The sequence below is a fragment of the Brassica napus genome, chromosome A2 (assembly GCF_020379485.1).
Source record: "Brassica napus cultivar Da-Ae chromosome A2, Da-Ae, whole genome shotgun sequence".
Classification (NCBI taxonomy): Eukaryota; Viridiplantae; Streptophyta; class Magnoliopsida; order Brassicales; family Brassicaceae; genus Brassica; species Brassica napus.
Window position 1 is genome coordinate 10,060,607 of NC_063435.1, and position 22,428 is coordinate 10,083,034.

Sequence of the window (22,428 nt, forward strand, 5' to 3'; positions counted from 1 at the left end):
GTTAACCACATTTTGAACAAAACTAACCGAGTTAATCAAAACTTTGAAAAACTAACTGAATAAATAAAACTAACTAACCGGAATTATCCGAATTTAACCAAATTTTAACCAAAATATAATCAAAGTTTTGGTTAGTTTTGGTAAAAAAAAACTTTAAACCGAACTACGTGAATACCATACCGAATTCAATTCAGCAAGCTTTTGGTCAAATCAAACTATCCGCATTTCGAACAACCCGACCCAAACCTGCATGCCTACATGTGTCTTTGACTCTTTGTTTTTTTCATGACATTAAATATTAAGACTTCAACGGTTTTTGGTCCCAATAATAAAGTAATTCTTCTTATTGTATACTTCATTCATTAATATTACATTTAATAAGTTCAATTTATAATATATATATATATATATATATATATATATATATATATGGGAAAATCTAAAAAGAAATTGCATTATTAGTCTTGGCTTTGTTTTTAATTGAGAAGAAAATAAAGATGAAAATATAATAGTACTCACTCCGTTTTTTTTTTTATATTTGACATTTTTTCTATTATGCACAGATTAAGATACTGCATTTAATTTTCTAAATAAAATATTTGTTTACCTTACCACAGTTCAACAAATAGCAAAATAGAAACTATAATATCATTGGTTATCTGGTATTAATTATTAATAAATTTTACATAGAAAATTGAAAACGTCAAATAGTTTGGAACAAATTTTTTTTTCTAAAACATCAAATATAAAAGAAAGAGAGCAAGTAATAAAGATGAATCGAAAAGGATAAAGTAAAGATGAGTGCATGGTAGGTGATTAACTAGTGGCAAAAACGTAAAATTTCACTCACTAAAGTTTTTCTATAAATTGAACCACCCCCGCCTCCTCTGTTTTATCCAATCCTAAACCAAACAACAGATTCTCATAATCATCACCTCTTTAAGGAAGGAAGAAAGATCAAAGCTTCTATAAGTAATCATCTCCTCTGTCTCACACGCACGCCCATTACTAGTTTTAGCTACTTTCATCTTCTTTTAGAATAATAGTATAAACTTATCAATCTTACTACCTATATGCAGGTTTTTGAAAAAGATAACAAGATGGGTCTCGTCAGCTTCTTGATTATGGTTGTTCTCGCAGTAATGACATCACGTGTGAATGGATACGGTGGCGGTTGGGTAAACGCACACGCCACATTCTACGGCGGTGGTGATGCCTCCGGCACAATGGGAGGTGCTTGTGGGTACGGAAACCTTTATAGCCAAGGGTATGGAACCAACACGGCGGCGCTGAGCACGGCTCTGTTCAACAACGGATTAAGCTGCGGTGCTTGCTTCGAGATACGGTGCCAGAACGATGGAAAATGGTGTCTCCCTGGCTCAATCGTCGTCACAGCGACTAACTTTTGCCCGCCGAACAACGCTTTACCGAACAACGCAGGAGGTTGGTGTAACCCTCCTCAGCAGCATTTCGATCTCTCTCAGCCCGTGTTTCAACGCATCGCTCAATACAAAGCTGGCATTGTCCCTGTCGCCTACAGAAGGTAACCTTTTTCTTCAAATCCTCTGTTTTTAACCCGAAACAGAGGAATAAAACAGAGCTGCTCTGTTTCTTTCACTTCTGAAACAGAGGATGTGTTTAGAATCTTACTCGGTTTTGTAGACTGCCCTTTTATTCAATTTCTCTGTTTAAACAGAATACAAGACTAAAAAAACAGAGCTGCTCTGTTTTTTTTTTTGCTTTTTTTCTAAAACAGAGGATGTGTGTTAGAATCTTACTCTGTTATTTTACTTTTGGTTTTGAAGAGTGTCTTGCGTGAGAAGGGGAGGGATAAGGTTTACTATAAACGGACATTCTTACTTCAACCTTGTTCTGATTACTAATGTCGGAGGAGCCGGAGATGTTCACTCGGCGTTGGTTAAAGGGTCAAGAACAGGATGGCAAGCCATGTCGAGAAACTGGGGACAAAACTGGCAGAGTAACTCTTACCTGAACGGACAAGCACTCTCTTTCAAAGTCACAACCAGCGATGGTCGAACCATCGTTTCTAACAACGTCGCTTCCGCTCGTTGGTCCTTTGGCCAGACCTTCACCGGCGCACAGATACGCTAGAAAGGGGTGATTTGGTAAAAATTCTCATATCATTTGACCAAGTGAAAACTAGTGGTTCGTGTGGTGTATGTAGTAGAAAGATTGGAGAGGGGGCATATTAGTAATTTGGTCCGTTCTTACCTAAAAAGAAGTGGTGCTTGCTTCGAGTGCTTGATTTTCCACAAAGCCTTGATGACGTTTCCTTTTCGGACCTTTCTATTATTGGTAAGGTTTTTTTTTAATAAGTTTTATTGATGCAGAGGTGGAATTAAGGACCACCCGCTAGTAGTAAATTTATCGTGTTTGTATCCCCTCTTGAAGCGAGAGGGAGAGTTTCACCTTTCAAGAATTGGTAGATTGTATTACGTCGTTAAGTCATCATCATCTATGTTGTAAATTTTCAGTTTTTACAAGTACGGAATATTTGAGATTGTTATTTTTCAGTTTGTGAGTCGTAAATCACCATATATATTATACAGAGTGGAAAAAATAATAGGTATATATATTTGTTTATTATGTTCACGTCCAGCATATATATATTGGAAATTCTATAAAATAATTCACCTGAACTGCGTGTGAAAGCATAGTTAATATATTTTCATTTGCTATGAAAACAAATTCTTTAGTAGTATTTTTTTTTTTTTTAATTCTCTCTTCTTTTTAAGATTAAAAAAATATTTATAGAACAAGACACGATATATCCATCAACTGTTGAAACTAACATAGATAACTGACCCATCAGAGACATTATTTCCGACCAGTTTTTAGTATACCTGTATTGCTTTTGCATGTGAGGTGTCAAAGATGTGAATAGAACGGCTCACTTAATTAAGTGACTACAGGAGTAGACATACATCTTAGAAAAATTACTAAGTTTGAGATATAAATAAAAAAAATACATGTAAACTGTAATATTTACAAAAAGTTATAATACTCTTTTTGAAATTGGTGCATGAAAATAACAAATATTCAACTTGCCTAAGATATCTGAATGCTTGTATATCAAAATCTTGTGTGCCGATGTATGAACGTATGATGTAAATTCACCTTTAACTATGTAGTTTTAGATATAGTGACAATTCTTTCGATATGTTTAGTTTGTTTGTGAAATACGGAGTTAGCAGCAGTGTGAAGCGTATCTTGTTTATCAAAGAACATATTTATAGATTTATTTATCGGTTCACCAAAAGCAGTTTGCATATCCATTTGAATTCTAAACATGTTGAACGATATAGCACGATACTCGGTCTCTGCGGATAAAGACCACATCTTGCGTCTTTGTCTTCCAAAAAAAACCCTGATGCAAGTAGTAAGCGCCTAAAATCACATTGCTTAGGGTCATGAATATGAATAACCGTCAAAAGAAGGTATGTGCAGGAGTATCAACTATCAAGGTAGGTCAACAAAATACAGAAGAATAAAAAAACAAAACTTTCATTATGCATTTTGGAGAATGTAGCAACTTATCAATCTTAGCTTCATCCGCATTCTCGTGACTGCTCAAATAAAAGGCGCGTTTTTCGGATCAACTCTTCGTGTTTTTCCGTAGCTGCTTATAGGTCTGGCTGCTGGATGTTTAGATATGTCAGAAACAGTCAGCAAAACAAGACATGCAATGACATGACTGTGAAGCAAATTAAATAATGATAAGCAAAACCATTGTTTACCCGTGGGAGCAGAGGATCATCAAAGACGGTAACGTGATAAGTTAGCATCTCAGAAGAAGCCAAGTTTCCTCCAAACTGAGGCCTATAAGATGCTTCCCAGATCTGGCTAACGTTGTAATCTACGGGACTTCCTAATAGATTCCACTAAGCTGGTTGTTGAAGCTTTGGATCATTTAGGAAGCTGAGATTGTTGAATTGCTGTTTTTGATATTTGACCTTTTACCAAAGAGTCCTGATGAGTAACTTTCAAGAGATGAACTTGCGGAGCACCCTGTAAGTATGATAAAACTGCATATTTGGGTCTTCTTGTTTTAGAGAAACATTCATGTTTTCATCTGTATGGACCCATGAGAAATTCTCAAGCTGTTGCTCATTATCCATTCCAAAATCTACATCTATTTCACTATGTATCTTCATGAACATATGCTTAGTACATAAATATTCAAAAGATGATATGAACTGTTTAAAACCAATTATCTACCTGATTGTTGCATTCAGTGGACATAAGCTGCTGATGTTGCAGGCATGTCCTCCTGTAGTTCGCAATATGATGCATAAGTTCGGTAAAGTGAGACCTTAATTAATTATTTGGGAGAAAGATAGATATACCTTATGAGCACGGATTTCATACAAAGACTGTCTTACTGAATTTTCTAGTTGCTGCAAATCATCTATGCTGTCAATCTTCTCAACCTCGGTCCAATAGCTATATTGAAAAACCATATTATAACTCAAAAAATGAAATAACATTGTCTGAAAGCATGTAGAAGATCTTGGAACCTTAGTCTTGTGTCTATTTCTAATAAGTGTGTTTGCAGAAACCTGATTTTCTCGCTTAGAACCTGAAAGTTGCCGGTTGCGAAAAACAAATTGAGTTATGAGATGTTTCAGCTTCATTACTAACATCGTAGTAGTTATAGTTGTACATACCTCACGTGTTGGTTTGCTGAAAATTATGTAAAAGTTTTTTTTGTGTTGATTTCACCACCATATACTTTAATAAATATATAGAAATCACATCCATAATTATTATATATATTTTTAATTATTTCATCATTTGAAACTTGATTATATTTATAAACTTAAATAATATTAGCTGATGACGACAAAAAAATAAAATAAATAATATTAGCTGATTTTTGGCATAAATATATTATTATGTAACCAATTTTATTTCCTGAAAAATATGTAACATTTGTAACATAACAACTTGTAAAAGTGTAGAATCTACCCATCTACTATAATATTGCTATAGTTTGACTTGCGCTATTATTTTATATATACATCATATATCAATATCCCATGTTTATATTATTAAATAGTTATTAAAAAATATTATGATATAATTCTACGTAACAATGCAAGTATCCTAATTTGTGAATACTTATTTTACTAAAAAGTAGGTCTGAGTGTTTTACAGAGTCTACATGAGTTTTTGAATGTTTGCTGTAAAAAAAAAGAAGGGTATAAGTGTTTTTATCCCAAACCAAATCCCGACTTTAACCTGAACCGAAATAACCGATATCCCATCAGAACCATTTATATAAAAATATCCAAACAAAACTTAAGAGCTTGGTATTTTAGGGTTTAGATATAACCCAAACCGAACTAAAATACTAGTTAAGATCCGAAAATATCCAAAATTAGTTAAATAATGGTTCTATATATATTAAAGTAATTTAGATATTTTAGAATATTTAAAATTTTTTATAGTTTGTTTTATTTTTTATTTTGAATTAGTTTAGGTAGTTTAACAAGTTTTTAATTAGATTTTTAAATAATTATATATTTTGAGTAGTTTTTTTTTGTTAATTTTAAGTTTTTTAATATATTTTTGAATGATTTCAGACACTGGTTATAATCCGATTTGAACTGAATTCGGAAGGAACCAGACCGAATCCGGCCTGGAAATTAGTAAAAACCGAATGAAACTTATAAGCATAGTCTCAAAATTTTGAAAATCCAAATCAAAGTGAAGAATATAGTGAGACTTTTATGCAAGTTCAAAAGTGAAGGTTTAATGGGCCTGGATCGATAAAATTATCATATAAATGGAAAGTTGTTTGAATGATTTAGGGTTTATAACCCACTCGCCATTGATCGTCTCCTTTGTAGAGAAACATGGGGTACGATTTCTTCCGTCTCGTAGTTCCTTCTTCCTTAGTTTGGTTGATCGTGTTTTAGTTTGTAGATGGTTGGTGTTGTAGCTTGAAATGTTTTTTTCTTTTTCTCTATATGTTGATCTGATAGCACCAAGAAGAGAGTTATCAGATCTGGAAAGAAGATTGCTCCTCCTGTCTCCAACAAACCTCGTTTCAATTTCATTGAGGTTAAAAATATAACTAAATCCTTTTGTTGGTTTCTTTCAAATGCTTGAAATCGTCTTTTGTCTTTTTTGTTTGCAGGAAACGTTCGTGAGTGCTGGTGGAGTTAAAACCAAGGTCTGGACACTTCCTGCTGCTGAAATGCACTCTGTCATGAACGATAGTGATAGTGATAGTGATAGTGATGGAGAGCCCTATCCGAATTTGTAAGAGTACAATAAACAAATATTTGCTTTGTTATACCTTTATATCTGATTATTCTCGTGTTTGATTGATTATGCAGCGGTGTTGGGGTTAACCCGCATGAATCCGTTCTCTCTAACTGTGATAGAGCACAGCAGAAGATTTCAGTTGGTCGAAACTTGGGATATGTTTCTTCTGTCTCTCTTTGTGCTTAGTTCATCTTTAGTGTAATATTTGACATCGTTTGTTTGATGACAGTTTCACCAGACGTTGCAAGCTCAACCTCCTTAGGAAGAGGGGGCAGATATTGGAACACAAGCTTATCAAGAAGCCTGCTCCTTTTGTCTCTCGTTTCAACTTCATTCAGGTTTAAAATATCATTAAATTCATCAAGATTGGTTTCTTTCAAATGCTGGAAATCATCTTTTTGTCTTTTGCAGGACACGTTCGTGAGTGCTAGTGGAGTTAAGACCAAGGTCTGGACACTTCCTCTTGCTGAGATGGACTCTGTCATGAACGACAGTGATAGCGATAGCGATAGTGATGGATCTCATGATTTAGAGCTCTATCTGAAATTGTAAAACATGATTGGATATTTTTTAAAAGTTTTTCTATCCTATCATGATGATCTCTTATGTATTGGGGTTGATGAGTCACTGTGATGATTTTTTTTAAAAATTAATGATGGTTTTTAAAACTAAACAGAATTTTGAATTAGAAGAGTCCTAATGATTTAAATTATTTTAAAAAGTTTGGTTAAAGAGTTTTTCATACTATCATAGTTTTAACTGATGGTATTTATAAACTTCAACAGAATTTATCTTTTAAGTATTTTATAATATTATTTTTAGTGTTTGTTATTATCCTCTCCATATTATGTTTCTTCCTTTGTCTCTCTCTCTTTTTCCTATTTCACCGGTTGTTTTTCTCATGGCTATTACATTTAAAACTTTTCTTTTTGCTTTTGATCAACTTTTGTATCCAGTTTCCATTAGTCTTTTATCTACAATTAGGTCTGGGTGAGACAGTAAAACAAATAATGATAGATAAACCCAATCCAGAGGTTCACCGAGAACCCGGAGATCGGAGAATCAAAGCCTAGAGGACGACCACGAAGGAAGAAGGATCATCCCGAAGAACAGAGATTCAATGGTGAATGATGATGAACATGATGATAGAGAGAGTTAGAGTTTAAGAAGATTGTTTTAGTGTTTGATTGATTTCCCGTAAGTGAGAAAGATATTACATATAGTGTTTAGTAAACCAAAGACCTAAACCAAAGAACTGAACCACACATAAGTTACTAAACCAAATGGGATATCTTTAAGCTGTCACAATGGGTCTTTAGTTGGCATTTTAGTTGGGTCACAATATTTACGATGTGCTAGTGACATAGCAGAAACCTTTATATGTTTGTGTCATTGTGAGTTGAACAAAAAACCCAAATTTGGAAGGAATCAGACCGAATCGACCTGAAAATTAGTAAAACCCGAATGGAATAAGCATATTCCCAAAATTTTGAAAATCCAAATGAAGAATATAGTGAGACTTTTATGCAAGTTCAAAAGTGAAGGTTTAATGGGCCTGGATCCGTAAAATTAGCATATAAATGGGAAGTTGTTTGAATGATTTAGGGTTTATAAACCCATTCGCTGTTGATCGTCACCTTCATAGAGAAACATGGGGTAAGATTTCTTCCGTCTCGTAGTTCCTTCTTCCGTCTGTCTGTCTCTGAATGTTTAGTTTTGTTGATCGTCTCCTTCTTCCTTCTGTCTGTTTAGTTTAATTGATCGTCTTCTTTTTCTTCTTCCTTGTGTCTTTTGGCTGGTGCGTGATGATTTGTTTGTAGTTTTGGTGCGTGTTGATTTGCTTGCAGATCTTGGGTTCGTGGTTTAGTTTTCTAGATGTTTGAAGTTTGACATGGTTTCTCTTTTTCTGATAGCACCAAGAGAGTTATGAGATCTAGAAAGAAGATTACTCCTCCTGTCTCCCACAAACCTTTCATTGCGGTTAAAATTTATCACTAATTAAATCCCTTTTTATAACCAAGATCGGTTTCTGTCAAATGCTTAAATAATCTTCTTTTGTTTGCAGGAAACTTTCGTGACTCCTTGTGGAATTAAGACAAAGGTATGGAGGCTTCCCGAATCTGCCTTGAACGGACCGGTCATGGACTCTGCCTTGGACGAAGATAGTGATGAGTCTGATGGGTACCTACATAGGGAACTGTAAGACTACAAGCAGAAAAAATTGTTTTGTTATATCTTTTTTATCTGATCTGATTTGATTATTCTTGTTGTTTTGATTATGCAGCGGTTGTGGTTGTAATCCGCATGAGCCTGTTCTCTCTAACTCTAGCGTACCTCATATCAAGAACAGAATTAAGGTTTCCCTGGGGTATGTTTCTTCTGCTGTCTCTTTGTGCTTAGTTCATCTTTAGTATATATATATTTGACAAATTATTCTCACAGTTACACCCGACGTTGCAAGCTCAACGTCCTTAGGAGGAGGAGGAGGAGGCAGAGATTGGCGCACAAGCTTATCAAGAACCGTGCTCCTTCTGTCCCTAGTTCTAACTTCATCCAGGTTAAATATCCTTCTTTGTAACCAAGATTTGTTTCTTTCAAATGCTTGAAATCATCTTCTTTTGTTTGCAGGAAACTTTCGTGACTCCTTGTGGAGTTAAGATGAAGGTATGGAGGCTTCCCGAATCTGCCTTGAACGGACCGGTCATGGACTCTGCCTTGAACGAAGAGGACGAGGATGAATCTCCTGATGAGTCTGATGGAATCCTCATGGAGAGACTGTAAGACATGATTGGATATTTTTGTTTTTCCATCCTATCATCTCTATGATTATTTTTATATTGGGGTTTATGAGTTACTGTGACTACTGATTATGCAGCGGCATTGGGACTCAGCGCTCCAACCCTGCAATCGGTGGTGAGCGTGCTCCTCTCCTCTCTCTCTTGCATACTGCAGTCTTTGATACTTCGTTTAGAGCGTCTAATGCTCTTGTCCTCTGCATTTCAGATGACGCTGGAGCTGTTCCTTCTATGGAGCAGAAGGAACTTCTGTTTCGTTCGATAGCAACTCTCCTGTCGAAGAATGGTCTTTCTGAATCTGCCGATGTGCCCCATTCGATTGGTTCAAAATAATTGGGTCAAGCCCGGCTCTGTCGGTAATACATATTAATTAATTTTAGGTTAAGATTTTTTTTTTTTTTTTGAGAGAAAACAAAACTTTCATAATGCATTTTGGAGAATGTCGGGTGTTACAAGCAACTTAATATATATCGTATATATATATATATATAGTATTTTATCGTTTCCCTAACCTCTTCCGCCTTCTCGGATCAACACTTCGTGTTTTGCCGGAGCTGCTTATAATTTGGCCGCTGCATATTTAGATATGTCGTAAACAGTCAACAAAACAAGACCTGTAATAACATAACTGCGACGCAATTATACCCGTGAAAACAGAGGATCATCAAAGACGCTAACATAAGTTAGCGTCTTAGAAGAAGCCAAGTTTCCTCCAAACTGAGGCCTATAAGATGCTGGCTAACGTTGTAATCAGCAGGACTTCCTAATAGATTCCACTCAGCTAGCTGCTGAAGCTTTGGATCATTTAGGAAGCTGAGATTGTTGAATTGCTAGCTTGGATCAGCAGATGTCCCCGGGATGCTACTTGTTTCTATTTTTGGTGTTTTGATATTTGAGCTTTTACCAAAGAGTCCTGAGTAACTTTTAAGAGATGAACTTGCCGAGCAAGTTATGTCCCTGTAAGTATGATCAAACTGCATATTTGGGCCTTCTTGTTTTAGAGGAACATTCATGTTTTCATCTCTATGGACCCATGAGAAATTCTCAAGCTGTTGCTCCATATGCATTCCAAAATCTACATCTATTTGACTCTGCATCTGCATGAACGTATGTTTAGTACATAAATATCCAAAAGATGATATTTTTAAAACTAATTCTCTGCCTGATTTTTGCATTCTGTGGACATAAGCTGCTGGTGTTACAGCATCTTCCCTTTGGTTTGCGATATGATGCATAAGTTTGGAAAAGTGAGACCTTAACTAATTATTTGAGAGAAAGATAAATATACCTTATGAGCACGCTGCACGGATTTGCTACAAATATTGTCTGACTAAATTTTCTAGTTGCTGTCAATCTTCTCGACCTCGGACCAATAGCTATATCGAAAAACCATATTATAATTCACAAATGAGATGACATTGACTGAAACTATGCAAACGATCTTAACATGAAAAGAATATCCAAATACAACAATTAGCAAGGATAAAACCCAATTGCGGACCTACGTAGAGCAATGGGGTGTCACCTGACACCCTTTAAATCTGTTTAAATATTATTTTGTTCATAGAAACAAAGAAAAATAAGTAGCTCTCTCGATAAAGTTCAGCACTTGACCCCCCTAAACCATGGATCAAACCCCTCATGGTGACTCTTTTTACTTGTTTTTCCTTTTTATGTACACTAGGATAAGACATGCACCTTGCGCATAGTAAATTTATATGAAAATTATTTAAGAAATATCGTATGGAATTTTTTTTATATTATTGATCGAATAAATATATTTGGCTCTTAAACAATTTTTTTTAAATTTTTTTTCTTAACTACATAATTTGTTTACTAATTAACTGATCCATTTTTAAAAATATTTTAGGTCAAAAAATTATTTATCTCATAAAAATCGAACATTTAGGCCGAAAAATCTCATGCCTACTATTTGGTTACAATGAAACTATGTCAGCTCAGTTTTATATCATAATTTAGCAATTTAAAAGTTAATTATGGTTATGAAAAGTTTACATACACATACCAATCCTATCTATGTTCGATAGTTTTCTTCTTTTTGTGTCATTTTGGTTATTGCTCGATATAAATATTAATTTTTGAGTTTATTTTCATTTTTTTATTTTGGCATGAGATTTAGAAAATGTTTAAGATTCAAAATTATTAAAGAGATACATACTTAGGTTAAGATATGCGCCTTATGCAGAATAAATATTTATTTTATATTTTTCTGCATATTATGAAATAGTAAAATAATAATTATATATTAAATAACTAAAAAATCAGTTACTATTATGTAATAAATTGACTTGCACATATAAATTAAATGACCGCTCTTGTTTACTCGCAATCATTTTAGAATAAATAAATCAAAACAATCAATCTTATCTATCGTATATGAGATATGGTTAAATTTAAACGATATGAAGTATATATATATATTCACATAAACACCTACTAAAATAAAATTATTTATTTATATGATTTTATTATCATTGTATCTTATTATAGAAAAAAATTTAAACACTGATCACAAAAGTTTATGTGAGACTTTAATAGTTTTAATAATTTATACTCATTTTGAAAAATTCAAAATACAACATATAAAAAAAAATCTAAAATTTTTAATATATGATTAATGTAATTTTGTAATTTACTTTAATAGTAAGAAAATTAATCAAAAAATGATAGAAATCATATAGATTATTAGCAAATCTTCATTATTTAAAATCATTAATTACTATATATATCATAATCACATTAGGTAATTTTGTAGGTTTTATTTAAAGAAATAATATATAATAAATAGTCACTTTCCTTTAGTTAATATCATATGATATATTATAGTTGATATTAAATGTTTCTAGTAAGATATAAAAGTCGAATTGGACCAACATGTTTTTCAATTTTAATGTGAGGATGACATGTATGACTAATTAACTACTTAATTGATTGATACATAAGCAAGAGATCTTTTTTAATTATTACAAAATTGAAGTTACATCTTTTCAAATATTCTTCAATTAATATACAGGGGATAGTTTGACCCATGTTAAATTCAATCCTGGTCCACCACTGGCTAGCTGTTGTATTGAGTCATACCATAACGAACATGTCCACCATGAGGTATATTCCATAAAGTTATAGAGATGTTGGAGCAGTGAACAATGGATCTTCTCTGTTGTTATAAATCAAGAGTTGTTGGGATTCCAACAAATATTTAAATTCATGGCCTAATGAGTAAAATGTTGGCTGTAACTGATTTACAAGTTTAGGAATTTATGGAATGAAAATTAATAGAATACCATGAATTGAATGTAGAGAAAAAATGGAATAGGTTCATTCCAATCATTCTTTATCATTTTTTATGGAATACTTATTTTTGTAGTTTTCTATTTATTTTTAGAATTAATGGAATGATCATTCCTCTATTCAAAACAAATGGTGACTTTTTTTTTGGAACTGATATTATCATTCCATTCCAAATATTGATGATTCAGTTGCAAACAAATGTTTTGGTTTAAATCCTTTGTGGTAAGTAGTACTTCCTTGTTGTTTCAAAAAAGAAAGTAGTACTTCCTTGTTCTCTCTGCTATAAAGGCAAAAATGTTTTCTAAAGAAATAGAAAAACAGATAATATATTTCTTTCCGCTAAGAACATCCAATAAATAAATAAAATAAATAAAACTTTAATATCAAAAATAATCAAATGACTGATATGTATCTTATATATCATATCATTTTAACTGGTTTAACATCTAACCACTTTGAACAAGTAACACATGTACTAAAAACCACAATCATCAATTTAATTTTTTAACATAAAATGTCTAAATTTTAGAACTTTAATTTCCCATGCACTATAGTTTTCTGTTAATTTCAGAAAAAAATTGTAACAGTTTTTTCTGTTAATTTCACCACCATATAATTAAATAAATATATTGAAATCTGTAGTCTTTGACGGTAAAAGATAATTCTGTAGTTTTTTCTTCAATTATAATTAAATTATGAAATTAATTACATAAAATTTATGCTTTTGAATTTGCCTCAGGCCCCTAAAGGTCTTCGCACTGGCAAAACATCCAGAAAGCGTTGGAACACTCATAGTTGTAACTTGCAAGTGAATCAGAGTTATTACTTTCAATTCCAGTTAGATAAGCCTTTTTCCCTCCTTGACCAAAAATTAGACCGGATTTTAAAGAAAAACATATTAATGATTGTCGTGGGTTTCCCTAGCGATGGGGAATGTTATATATATACCAACTCAATTATTCGACTCTGTGAGACGTGAAGCAGAGAGTATGACATTTGAATGATGCAGACCGCACGATATTTTGTCTGATATTTTTTACTTTCTTAACTCTAAAAATATAAATGCAAATTATTTGTTACAAATATGATCTGTGAATTGATGTATAATAAAATTGGTAATAATGTTCAAAAAATGAAAGCCAGTTCAAAAAAATAAAAATAATAATATTGTTCAAAAAATATAAAATCAGTAATAACAATATTATTTTTTCTATGGTTTGATTTGGCTTAAAATCTTGATATAATTCATAGAATTATTTCTCAAGCAGATTCGATTTTCCAGATAATACGTTGAATTAGTACACTAAGCAATTAGGACTGAAGATTGTGGAAGAGTAAGTAAATCAAATTAAAAGACAAGAGACTATAGACAAACACATCATAGATTTCACCTTTGAGATATATTTATTCTTTGAATCACATAAGATTTAACAGATAAAAAGTGTACATATTATCATATAAGACAAATCATTATTTGCTGTACGTATAGAGATATTAGCAAGGATAGTAGCAATTACACTGGGGAGGTACTATAGGAGAAACGATATCATCACACCTTCCAATTCCTTTGTATTCAGCCGCGCACTTATCTCTACATTCTTTTACTCCTTCACACGTCCACGTTTGAAAACAATCCTTTGCTTCTCCTACCATTTTATTGTTTCCTATTAATTATAATCATACCAAAGTATAACAAAAACAAACATTTACATTACGTTTACAAAATTCTCAGTTAACTTAAGTATACAACAAAGTTTTTGTTTGTAGAGAAATTTTCTATGCAAATAATAAAAATCCACCTGAAGAAGAAATGATGAAAACGACCATGAGTACGAAGAGAACAGAAGAGAAAGAGATCTTCATTTTTTTGGAATTGAGATGATTGAAGAGAATAGGTTTTAACTGATGATCTATCTTTCGGCTTGCCTTATATTTATAGGCAAATATAACGCAAATGTATATTTTTTAGTGAAAGTAATATTTAATTCATATGTAACGTAAAGATGTAAGTCCTAGTCAAAGTCAATGCATATATATTCTTATAGTAATGTCTTACATAATTAGTAATTTTATATTTATTTCTTATTACGAAATTAAATAAATTATCTCTTGAATAATTTTGTTAGAAATATTAAATAAAAATCATTGATGGCATTCCAATCTTTATGATATTTTAGTCAAAGTAAATATACATATATATATTCTTACATTATTTCCTAGTCAAAGTAAATATACATATAATGCGTTTCCTATTTGAGTACTTTTTTATTTCTTAATATCACATATAATAATTTTCATGAACAATTTTGTCTACACACATTAAAAACACGCATAGATTAAATTTCAATCTTCAATATCCTCTTTTTATTATTTGAGATGCATTATTAACATTAAATTTTACCCTCATGTGTGATTAACAAGTTTGTCATTGCATATATGCTATTAGAGATGGCAATTGGGTCTTCCCGTCCCGTCCCGTCCCGCCCCGCCCCGCCGCGGTCTTCAGTTCAAATGGGTCTCAGCGGGACAGGCCCGCGCGGGATGCGGTCTTGTCGAGGGCTGACCAATCCCGCCCCGCATAGTACATGGGCTTTGCGGGTCGGCCCGCGGGACATCGGTTCACTATACCTGCATAAATAAAACAACATGATCAGACATAACTCACTTGCGTCTGGACACAGAAACAAACATCAAAGTTTATCAGACTGAGCAATACGTGTTCACTAGAATCACTACCTATCAAACTAAGCAATAACAATTCAAGTTCTATTAAACTAACCTCATATCTAAGCTCTTAAAAATAAAACGTTTTTCTTACTTGTGGTTTCGTCTTAGTGATCTTAAGCATGCTCTCATCTCCTATGCTTTTGAAGCTGGGCTTGGAGACGGCAGTATTGTTCAAAGAGTCCATGGGAGCAGCTGTAGAGAACAAAGATAAGAGTAAATGCATTATTAATAGATTTTTTGAACATGGATGCTGGATAATTAGGTACCTGTTGAGGAAGTGTGTTCTGTACTAAAACAAACAGAGCTTTGGATATAGTTCGGTGTAGTCTATTGCTTAGCATGTGAATGAAATGTCCAACAGTCATGTCTCGTGGGACCAAGAACCTGCACAGGTCAAAACGTGATTCATTCAACTAGTGTATTGATATATATTCATATTTTGTTTATGTTCTTCCCTCAGAAAAAGAAACACAAATGATTTCGTGCAAACTTACAAAGGAACTCTTAACTATAGCTAATGACTACAAAGGACCTCAAATGGTTTCGTGAACCACAAGTCACCTGCAACAAGAAGAGACCAAGATAGATTAGACCATAACATAAGTCAGACTCTTGATACCAACATGTTCAAGTTCTAACAGACTAACGATTAGATCAAAATGATATCTTGAATCTGCACAAATTTCATCAGTCTTCAAGGTTCTGCTGTGAAGCTGGTACTCCCCTGTACCAAACAAACCACCTTGGTGAAGAATCGTGACTTAGAACTTCGCCACTTAGAGCCCACAACCTGATGGAGCTCTGTTCTCGGTGAGCTCTGTTCTCGGTGAGAAAAGTGTAGCGGGCCTCAATGTTTGCCCGCATCCCGCTTCGGCCCGTCCCGCTTCGGCCCAGTACCGCCACGGTCCTGTCCCGCCAGACCCGCAACTAAACGGGCATAATGCTATCACTAGAATCCACCTCACATCTTTTATTAAATAGCTTTCTCTTTCCTAAACTAATTACATGTTATGTCATTGCCAAATAATATTAGAAAGGGATTATAGTATATGTTTTATTTTATGCATCATTCTTTTTTCCACTATAAACCTGAACTAACCAGTGTGTGTCGACGGTTTCATATATGGCATATTAGAATTGTACTTTCGTATTATTGTATATAAGTGATTCTATATTATAAGTTAGATAATATTTGTAATTTTTGTAAATGTTCCCAACAATATATATGTGTTATGTGCGTGATTTATGAAATGACTGGAATATGGTATGGGTCCAATAAATTTGGAATGATATAAAAAAGATTAGCATGCTCAAAAAATCATATCACCATATATTATTCTTATCATGCATAATATTTAGTCTTATCGGTCCAATAGGACATTACACGTTGGTAATTTTTATATGAAAAAATTTCCTACAAACATATATCATTTTTGAACATATAACATGCTCTTTTCTAAATTATCGTTTATACAATTTTACAGTGTAAGAATACATTGTAATGAAACCGTGACTGATGGTACAAAAAATTCAAAACAAATAAGGACATAGTAAATTCAATCCCTTAACTGAAGCACCAAACTTTATAATTATGAAATCTTCATTATTGTTAATACACAAATAAATACAGATGAAAATTTTGAATTTGCGAATTTATCAGAAATAACGCCATTCATGTCTTGATTAAGCTATATTTTTCTATTGGAATACACTAATATTTTCTGTAGTTGAGTGTTATTTTGATTATGGGATGTCGAATTATTTCTCTCTATAATTTAGATAAATATATTCACAATTTTTTTTGATATTAAGAAATCTTCATAAATGTGATTATCGCAGATTGTTTTGCAATGATCTATGTTTTTATGAGCATGATTTAAAGGGATATATGAGAGTAACCAAAGATTTAAAATGTTTATGGTCAAATAGCCAAAGATGTATACTTTCCAAATATTTAAATAATTAGATGATCAATTAGGAATTTTTAGGAATAATTTGTGGCGTTAGAATATTCATTTCACGTAAATCCTACCTCGCCTAAATCTTATCATTCGTTTGACTATATGTATCTTACTAAGCTATTCCTAAAATGGTATCACAACCTAAACATTTCAAAAATAGCATAAAAAATGAGTGGCATGAATTTTGTTCCTTCTTTGAAGCCAAAGAAATCTACGTGAAAAATTTAAAGTGAAAGTCATAAGACTTTAGAAGCAATACTCAGGTTCCAATGGAGAGACTTTATAAATGGTTTTCGTCGATGCAAACGTAAGTTGTCCTTAGTATGGAAATTGTTTAAAGCTTTCATAAGTTGTTTTCCGTATCTGATGCTTTGATTTTTTTCAAGAGAGATAAAAATCTTAGAGTAAGTTTCATAATGGGCAGTTTTTATAATTTAAGTTAAATGTATCTTTACTTTTTAATACATATTTACTAAAAATTATAATTTATTTTAGTCTATTCACTCCGCGCAAAGAGCAGATCACCACCTAGTCTTAAACATTAACAACCTTGTAAAAATTAATTATGATAAGCTAAAGAAGATAACTACATATATATGGTCTAGCCATACACAAACTTTAAGAGCTGCGATTAGGGTTTAAATCAATTCTACTACACTAAATATGTGTGGCTACACAGATATAAAATCATACTATTTTGGATCTATTTACATGTTTGAGGAGTGAAATGTACCTTCAATTAATCTGAGAGCATGGAATACCGTACGTTGTTTAAAAAAAAAACTGGAAAAGAAAACTGCGTACTAATCACTGGCACACTAATATCAATCAAATTTGGTTCATACGGGAACATGCCGGTTTAGAATTCGTTCAGATAACCGGTTTCGTGCGAAATTAAACCGGGTTTAAGAACATTACCCAAAAAAAGGACCAAAACCCTCAGACCTCTGTGCGTCTGTCTGTCAGAACACTCGAGTGTTGTCGAGAGTGAGAGACAACAACCATGGCGGCTACAACGACTCTGGGCTTTGTTCTACCGACTGGTGTATCTCGCCGTCGCGGTGGCTTCAGGGTTTCACTGATCCGATGCTCCGCTTCTCCTCTCACTAACTCCACCGCCTCTGGTATGCCTTTTTTTCTCGTCTAAAAAGGATAAAGCTTTCGACTTTTTTGAAAATGAAGCAAACCCCTCTTTCCTCGTAGGCCTTGTGGAGAAGCCTTGGGATTCGTATAACGCTAGGCTTGTGTTAGAAGACGGCTCTATCTGGCCGGCTAAGTCATTTGGTGCTCCTGGAACCCGTGTTGCTGAATTGGTCTTTAACACCTCCTTGACAGGGTGAGACTTGTTTTGTTTTGTTTCGAATCCGAACTTACTGAAGATTGATTGTGTTGTTGTTTGTCTTTGAAAAAGGTATCAAGAGATTCTGACTGATCCTAGTTATGCCGGGCAGTTTGTGCTAATGACAAACCCACAGATTGGTAACACCGGTGTGAATCTAGGTATGTTCAGTAACGTTGTGAGAGTTGTGCAAGTTTTGTCTTGTACTTACTTATCTGGTTGTTGTTGATACATTTGTGTTATAGATGATGAAGAGTCTGAGCAATGCTTTCTTGCTGGTTTGGTCATAAGAAGTCTAAGCATCAGTACCTCAAACTGGAGATGTACTAAGACACTTGCTGACTATCTAACCCAAAGGAACCTCATGGGAGTTTGTAAGTTCCTTTTGCTTTGTTCACAATGCTATGTAGATTCTGCATTGGTTTTGAAAACATCTTGGGGATGTTTGTTTAGATGATCTTGACACTCGAGCGATAACACGTCGGTTAAGAGAAGAAGGTAGTCTTAACGGTGTGCTGAGCACAGAACAAACCAAAACAGACGAGGAGCTTCTGCAAATGTCTCGTTCGTGGGATATTGTAGGTATTGATCTGATAAGTGATGTTTCATGCAAATTTCCCTACGAGTGGGTCGACAAAACAGACCCTGAATGGGATTTCAACTCGAATTCACGCGACGGGGAAACCTACAGAGTGAGTATATTACTTTACTTCTCTCTAGTTCTTGTCTTAATGATACTATCAACCAACTTCTTACTCTCTACTTTCTCTGAAAGGTTGTTGCTTATGACTTTGGCATCAAGCATAACATCCTGAGACGCCTATCCTCCTACGGATGTCAAATCAATGTTGTCCCATCGACATTTCCAGCTTCTGAGGCGCTTAAAATGAATCCAGACGGGATTCTGTTCAGCAACGGTCCTGGAGACCCTTCTGCTGTGCCGTACGCTGTTGAGACGGTTAAAGAGCTTCTTGGTAAAGCTCCTGTGTATGGAATCTGTATGGGTCATCAGTTGCTTGGCCAAGCTTTGGGTGGTAAGACCTTCAAGATGAAGTTTGGTCATCATGGTGGAAACCACCCGGTTCGTAACAACCGAACTGGCCAGGTGGAGATCAGTGCTCAGGTATGCTCCAAAGTGTTCCAACTTTTTTGCTTGATTGCACATTGGATTAGTTTAGATTACAAGCATGCTTACAACTGAGGATTTATAGTTTTAAGTCTTTAACATTCAAAACTATAATGTAATATTTGGCAGAACCATAACTATGCGGTTGACCCTGCGTCACTACCTGGAGGCGTGGAAGTGACACATGTGAATCTCAATGATGGAAGCTGTGCGGGTCTATCTTACCCGGCGATGAATGTCATGTCTCTCCAGTACCATCCTGAAGCCTCCCCTGGACCTCACGACTCTGATAACGGTAACTTACCTTTCTTTTGTATCCCAAACTCGTGAAAGTCGCTTGTTGAAAAACCAAAGGGAAGAAGTAGTAATATGTTTTTTTTTTTTTTGTGATTGCAGCATTTAAAGAGTTCATAGAGCTTATGAAGAGATCGAAACAGAGCTCCTGATCATGGGAAGTAAAACAAGTCTTTTGTTTTTTTCATTTCATTTATAGTTATCAACTTTATCTGATTACAAAGGATGAAAACTATGTTATCTTTCATCAATGAAGTCTACTGTATAAAACTTAATGTAAGACTAGCATCTAAGTCATATATATTTTCATTTTTCTCTTCTTTACTTCTTTATACATATGAAAATAAATGTTCAACTTCAACTTAAAAACTAGATGCTATGTTATCGACCTTGTCGCTGTCATTCTTGAAAGGCATGTAGCTCTTGATATTATACAGCACGTAACTGCATCATGTGATATGATGTATAAAAGCTTGATTCCATTCGCTTAACTAGGTAGCATCAGAGAAAAGTATATTAAATAGGTAGTTAAAGAGAAAGTGTTATGATCATTATCCTCTATTGGCTTTGCTAATCTTCTTTGCTTGTTTTTCAAACATTCGGGCCACACATATTAATATATGATCACCTCTCTCTCATTCATATGCATTTATGCATGCATGTGTGCGTATGAAGTTGGATTGAATGATTATTAATATTCCTTCTTTAAGAAGTGAACAAATGAAAGATGTCCACTTAAACAGAAACTCGTAGTAGGAGTAGGAGAAGATGCTTCTCCACGACATCAAGCTACCTCATTGGGTCCCCCATTTTTCCTCTCATAGTTTTCTCCATACTTATATCTATTCATTTTTTTTTCACAAATTATGATTTGTGTAATAACAAAACTATCACTGTTATTGCAAATGAAAACATTCCTTATATAGGGTCGATAAGATTTTAATTTCTTCAACCAGTTATGATAACAACAATGGTTTATTTATTAATCCTTTTTCATTTTATATCTATTTTTGGAGTATATGAATTAACATAACTTGTAGAGCATAAGATATTAACATTTAAATTACTGCATAGATTGATTAAACAAGTTACTGCATAAATTGATTATATTATCTGTGTGTATATATCAAAAAAGGGTAAATGTACTATACGGAATGAAGAATTAAAATGTATATTCAGAAAGAAAAGAGGGATTAAGAAAATAATCATTAGATTTTGATTCTAAAGACTAAAGCCCAAAAAACTAAAGCTCGATCAGATTCAGCTTTTACCGACAGCTTTTTCTTATTTGTTTTATTAAAGAAATGAAATTTTGGAACATTTCAAAAAAAAAAATCCTCTTAAAGCTAGCTAAGAAGTTTTACTGGAATATATACATATATATATATATATATATATATATATATATATATATATATATATATATATATATATATATATATATCTTGTTGGTACAACACGACATGCTTGGATAAAAGATTTATGCGGATGAGAGAAGGTATTTATTTATATTTCTCTAGATAATTATATAATTATGGTTTAGAAAAGGAGAAAAATAAGTTGAACAACTAAAAACACGATATACGAGAGTTGTAAGTTTCTGATAAAGTCCACTATCAGTACTTGTAGTTTTGAGTGGCTAATACTATTAGTGTCGTATTAGTGTATTGTGGCAATACACATAACATAACACCAAAAGCATGTATATACGTGTACGAAAAAAGAATCTTAACTTTTGTTCACAAGACTTGTATCTTTCAAAATAATTTAAGACATCTTTAATGATTCAATGATTGAATGTAATTTACCGCATTGATAAACGATGATGTTATAATTTAAAATAAATTCCTTCAGCAAATTAGTAGTACATTTTATTAAGTTTATACACTCACAAAACTAACTGTGCTAAATTTCAAGCTTTTAATGATGAGATTTTACAGTATGTGATACAAATACTAATTAAAGCTCAATCAATAAATATTAATTGTCTGGCGAAATCTGATTTAGGCTCCATTGAAGTTTGCAAACGCTTTTAGTTTATAGAATAAAGTTCTTGTCTTGACAAAAATCTGATTATCAAAAAAAATAATCAATGTTTTCATTTTGGAGAAATATCAAATAAAACATAACAAGCAAGCACTAAAACTAGACATTATTTTTCCTTTCGAAATATTGGCTCCAATTAGTGAACATCGTTTAATCGCGGAATCGTAGAAAAAAAATAGTTAAGATGCATAAAAGATTAATTAAGCTGCGGAAAATTTAAAATTATGGAACGGCGGTTGGCGGAATACATATTATATTAGTTAAAATGTTTTATACGGTATTTATTTTAGAGAAATTATCTCAAATAGCCAATTTTTTGAAGTTTTTGTCATAAGAAAAACCATCAAAGAAGAAAATGACCAAAAATATTTCATTAAAGAGATAAAAGCACTTCTATCATTTGCTTTATAGATATATAAATATAAATAAATAATTAACAACAAATAATAATAAAAATATATAGTTTTGAATTATATGTTTTCAAATTTGAACTTCTAATAAAAAAAATTTCAATTTTCTTTTTGAAATTCAAAA

General features: G+C 33.1%; 5 protein-coding genes and 1 pseudogene across 7 annotated transcripts; 4 read left to right on the plus strand and 2 right to left on the minus strand.

Moving 5' to 3' along the window:
• Nucleotides 1-771: 771 nt before the first annotated feature.
• Nucleotides 772-2,534, plus strand: LOC106394057 (expansin-A1). The gene is made up of 3 exons (XM_013834675.3): nt 772-972; nt 1,080-1,543; nt 1,806-2,534. The coding sequence occupies exons 2-3, from the start codon at nt 1,101-1,103 to the stop codon at nt 2,110-2,112; spliced, it is 750 nt and encodes a 249-aa protein (XP_013690129.2). The 5' UTR covers nt 772-972; nt 1,080-1,100; the 3' UTR covers nt 2,113-2,534.
• Nucleotides 2,535-2,550: 16 nt separating this feature from the next.
• Nucleotides 2,551-4,244, minus strand: LOC106394068 (annotated as a pseudogene).
• Nucleotides 4,245-5,666: 1,422 nt separating this feature from the next.
• Nucleotides 5,667-7,275, plus strand: LOC111215436. Of its 2 annotated transcripts, XM_022718928.2 has the most exons (5): nt 5,985-6,087; nt 6,164-6,288; nt 6,366-6,449; nt 6,524-6,632; nt 6,706-7,273. In XM_022718928.2, exons 2-5 carry the CDS (start codon nt 6,224-6,226, stop codon nt 6,844-6,846), a joined length of 399 nt encoding a protein of 132 aa, XP_022574649.2. In that variant the 5' UTR covers nt 5,985-6,087; nt 6,164-6,223; the 3' UTR covers nt 6,847-7,273. The 2 variants fall into 2 exon arrangements, with proteins under 2 accessions (XP_048617579.1, XP_022574649.2); XM_048761622.1 differs by having other exon boundaries at nt 5,667-6,288; nt 6,706-7,275.
• Nucleotides 7,276-7,710: 435 nt separating this feature from the next.
• LOC106420758 lies at nt 7,711-9,593 on the plus strand. 2 transcript variants are annotated; one of them, XM_013861604.3, is made up of 8 exons: nt 7,711-7,950; nt 8,208-8,274; nt 8,360-8,493; nt 8,579-8,662; nt 8,737-8,851; nt 8,923-9,071; nt 9,170-9,207; nt 9,298-9,593. In XM_013861604.3, the coding sequence occupies exons 1-8, from the start codon at nt 7,946-7,948 to the stop codon at nt 9,420-9,422; spliced, it is 717 nt and encodes a 238-aa protein (XP_013717058.2). In that variant the 5' UTR covers nt 7,711-7,945; the 3' UTR covers nt 9,423-9,593. The 2 variants fall into 2 exon arrangements, with proteins under 2 accessions (XP_013717058.2, XP_048617568.1); XM_048761611.1 differs by lacking the exon at nt 7,711-7,950 and adding an exon at nt 7,982-8,119.
• A 4,174-nt stretch (nt 9,594-13,767) lies between these two features.
• LOC111215306 (putative defensin-like protein 184) lies at nt 13,768-14,347 on the minus strand. The gene is made up of 2 exons (XM_022718755.2): nt 14,201-14,347; nt 13,768-14,065 (listed from the first exon to the last, which is right to left on the minus strand). The coding sequence occupies exons 1-2, from the start codon at nt 14,262-14,264 to the stop codon at nt 13,896-13,898; spliced, it is 234 nt and encodes a 77-aa protein (XP_022574476.2). The 5' UTR covers nt 14,265-14,347; the 3' UTR covers nt 13,768-13,895.
• A 3,674-nt stretch (nt 14,348-18,021) lies between these two features.
• On the plus strand, nt 18,022-20,010 carry LOC106394047 (carbamoyl-phosphate synthase small chain, chloroplastic). The gene is made up of 8 exons (XM_013834668.3): nt 18,022-18,213; nt 18,293-18,425; nt 18,501-18,589; nt 18,674-18,802; nt 18,882-19,120; nt 19,204-19,551; nt 19,684-19,849; nt 19,951-20,010. Exons 1-8 carry the CDS (start codon nt 18,093-18,095, stop codon nt 19,998-20,000), a joined length of 1,275 nt encoding a protein of 424 aa, XP_013690122.2. The 5' UTR covers nt 18,022-18,092; the 3' UTR covers nt 20,001-20,010.
• Nucleotides 20,011-22,428: the final 2,418 nt, after the last annotated feature.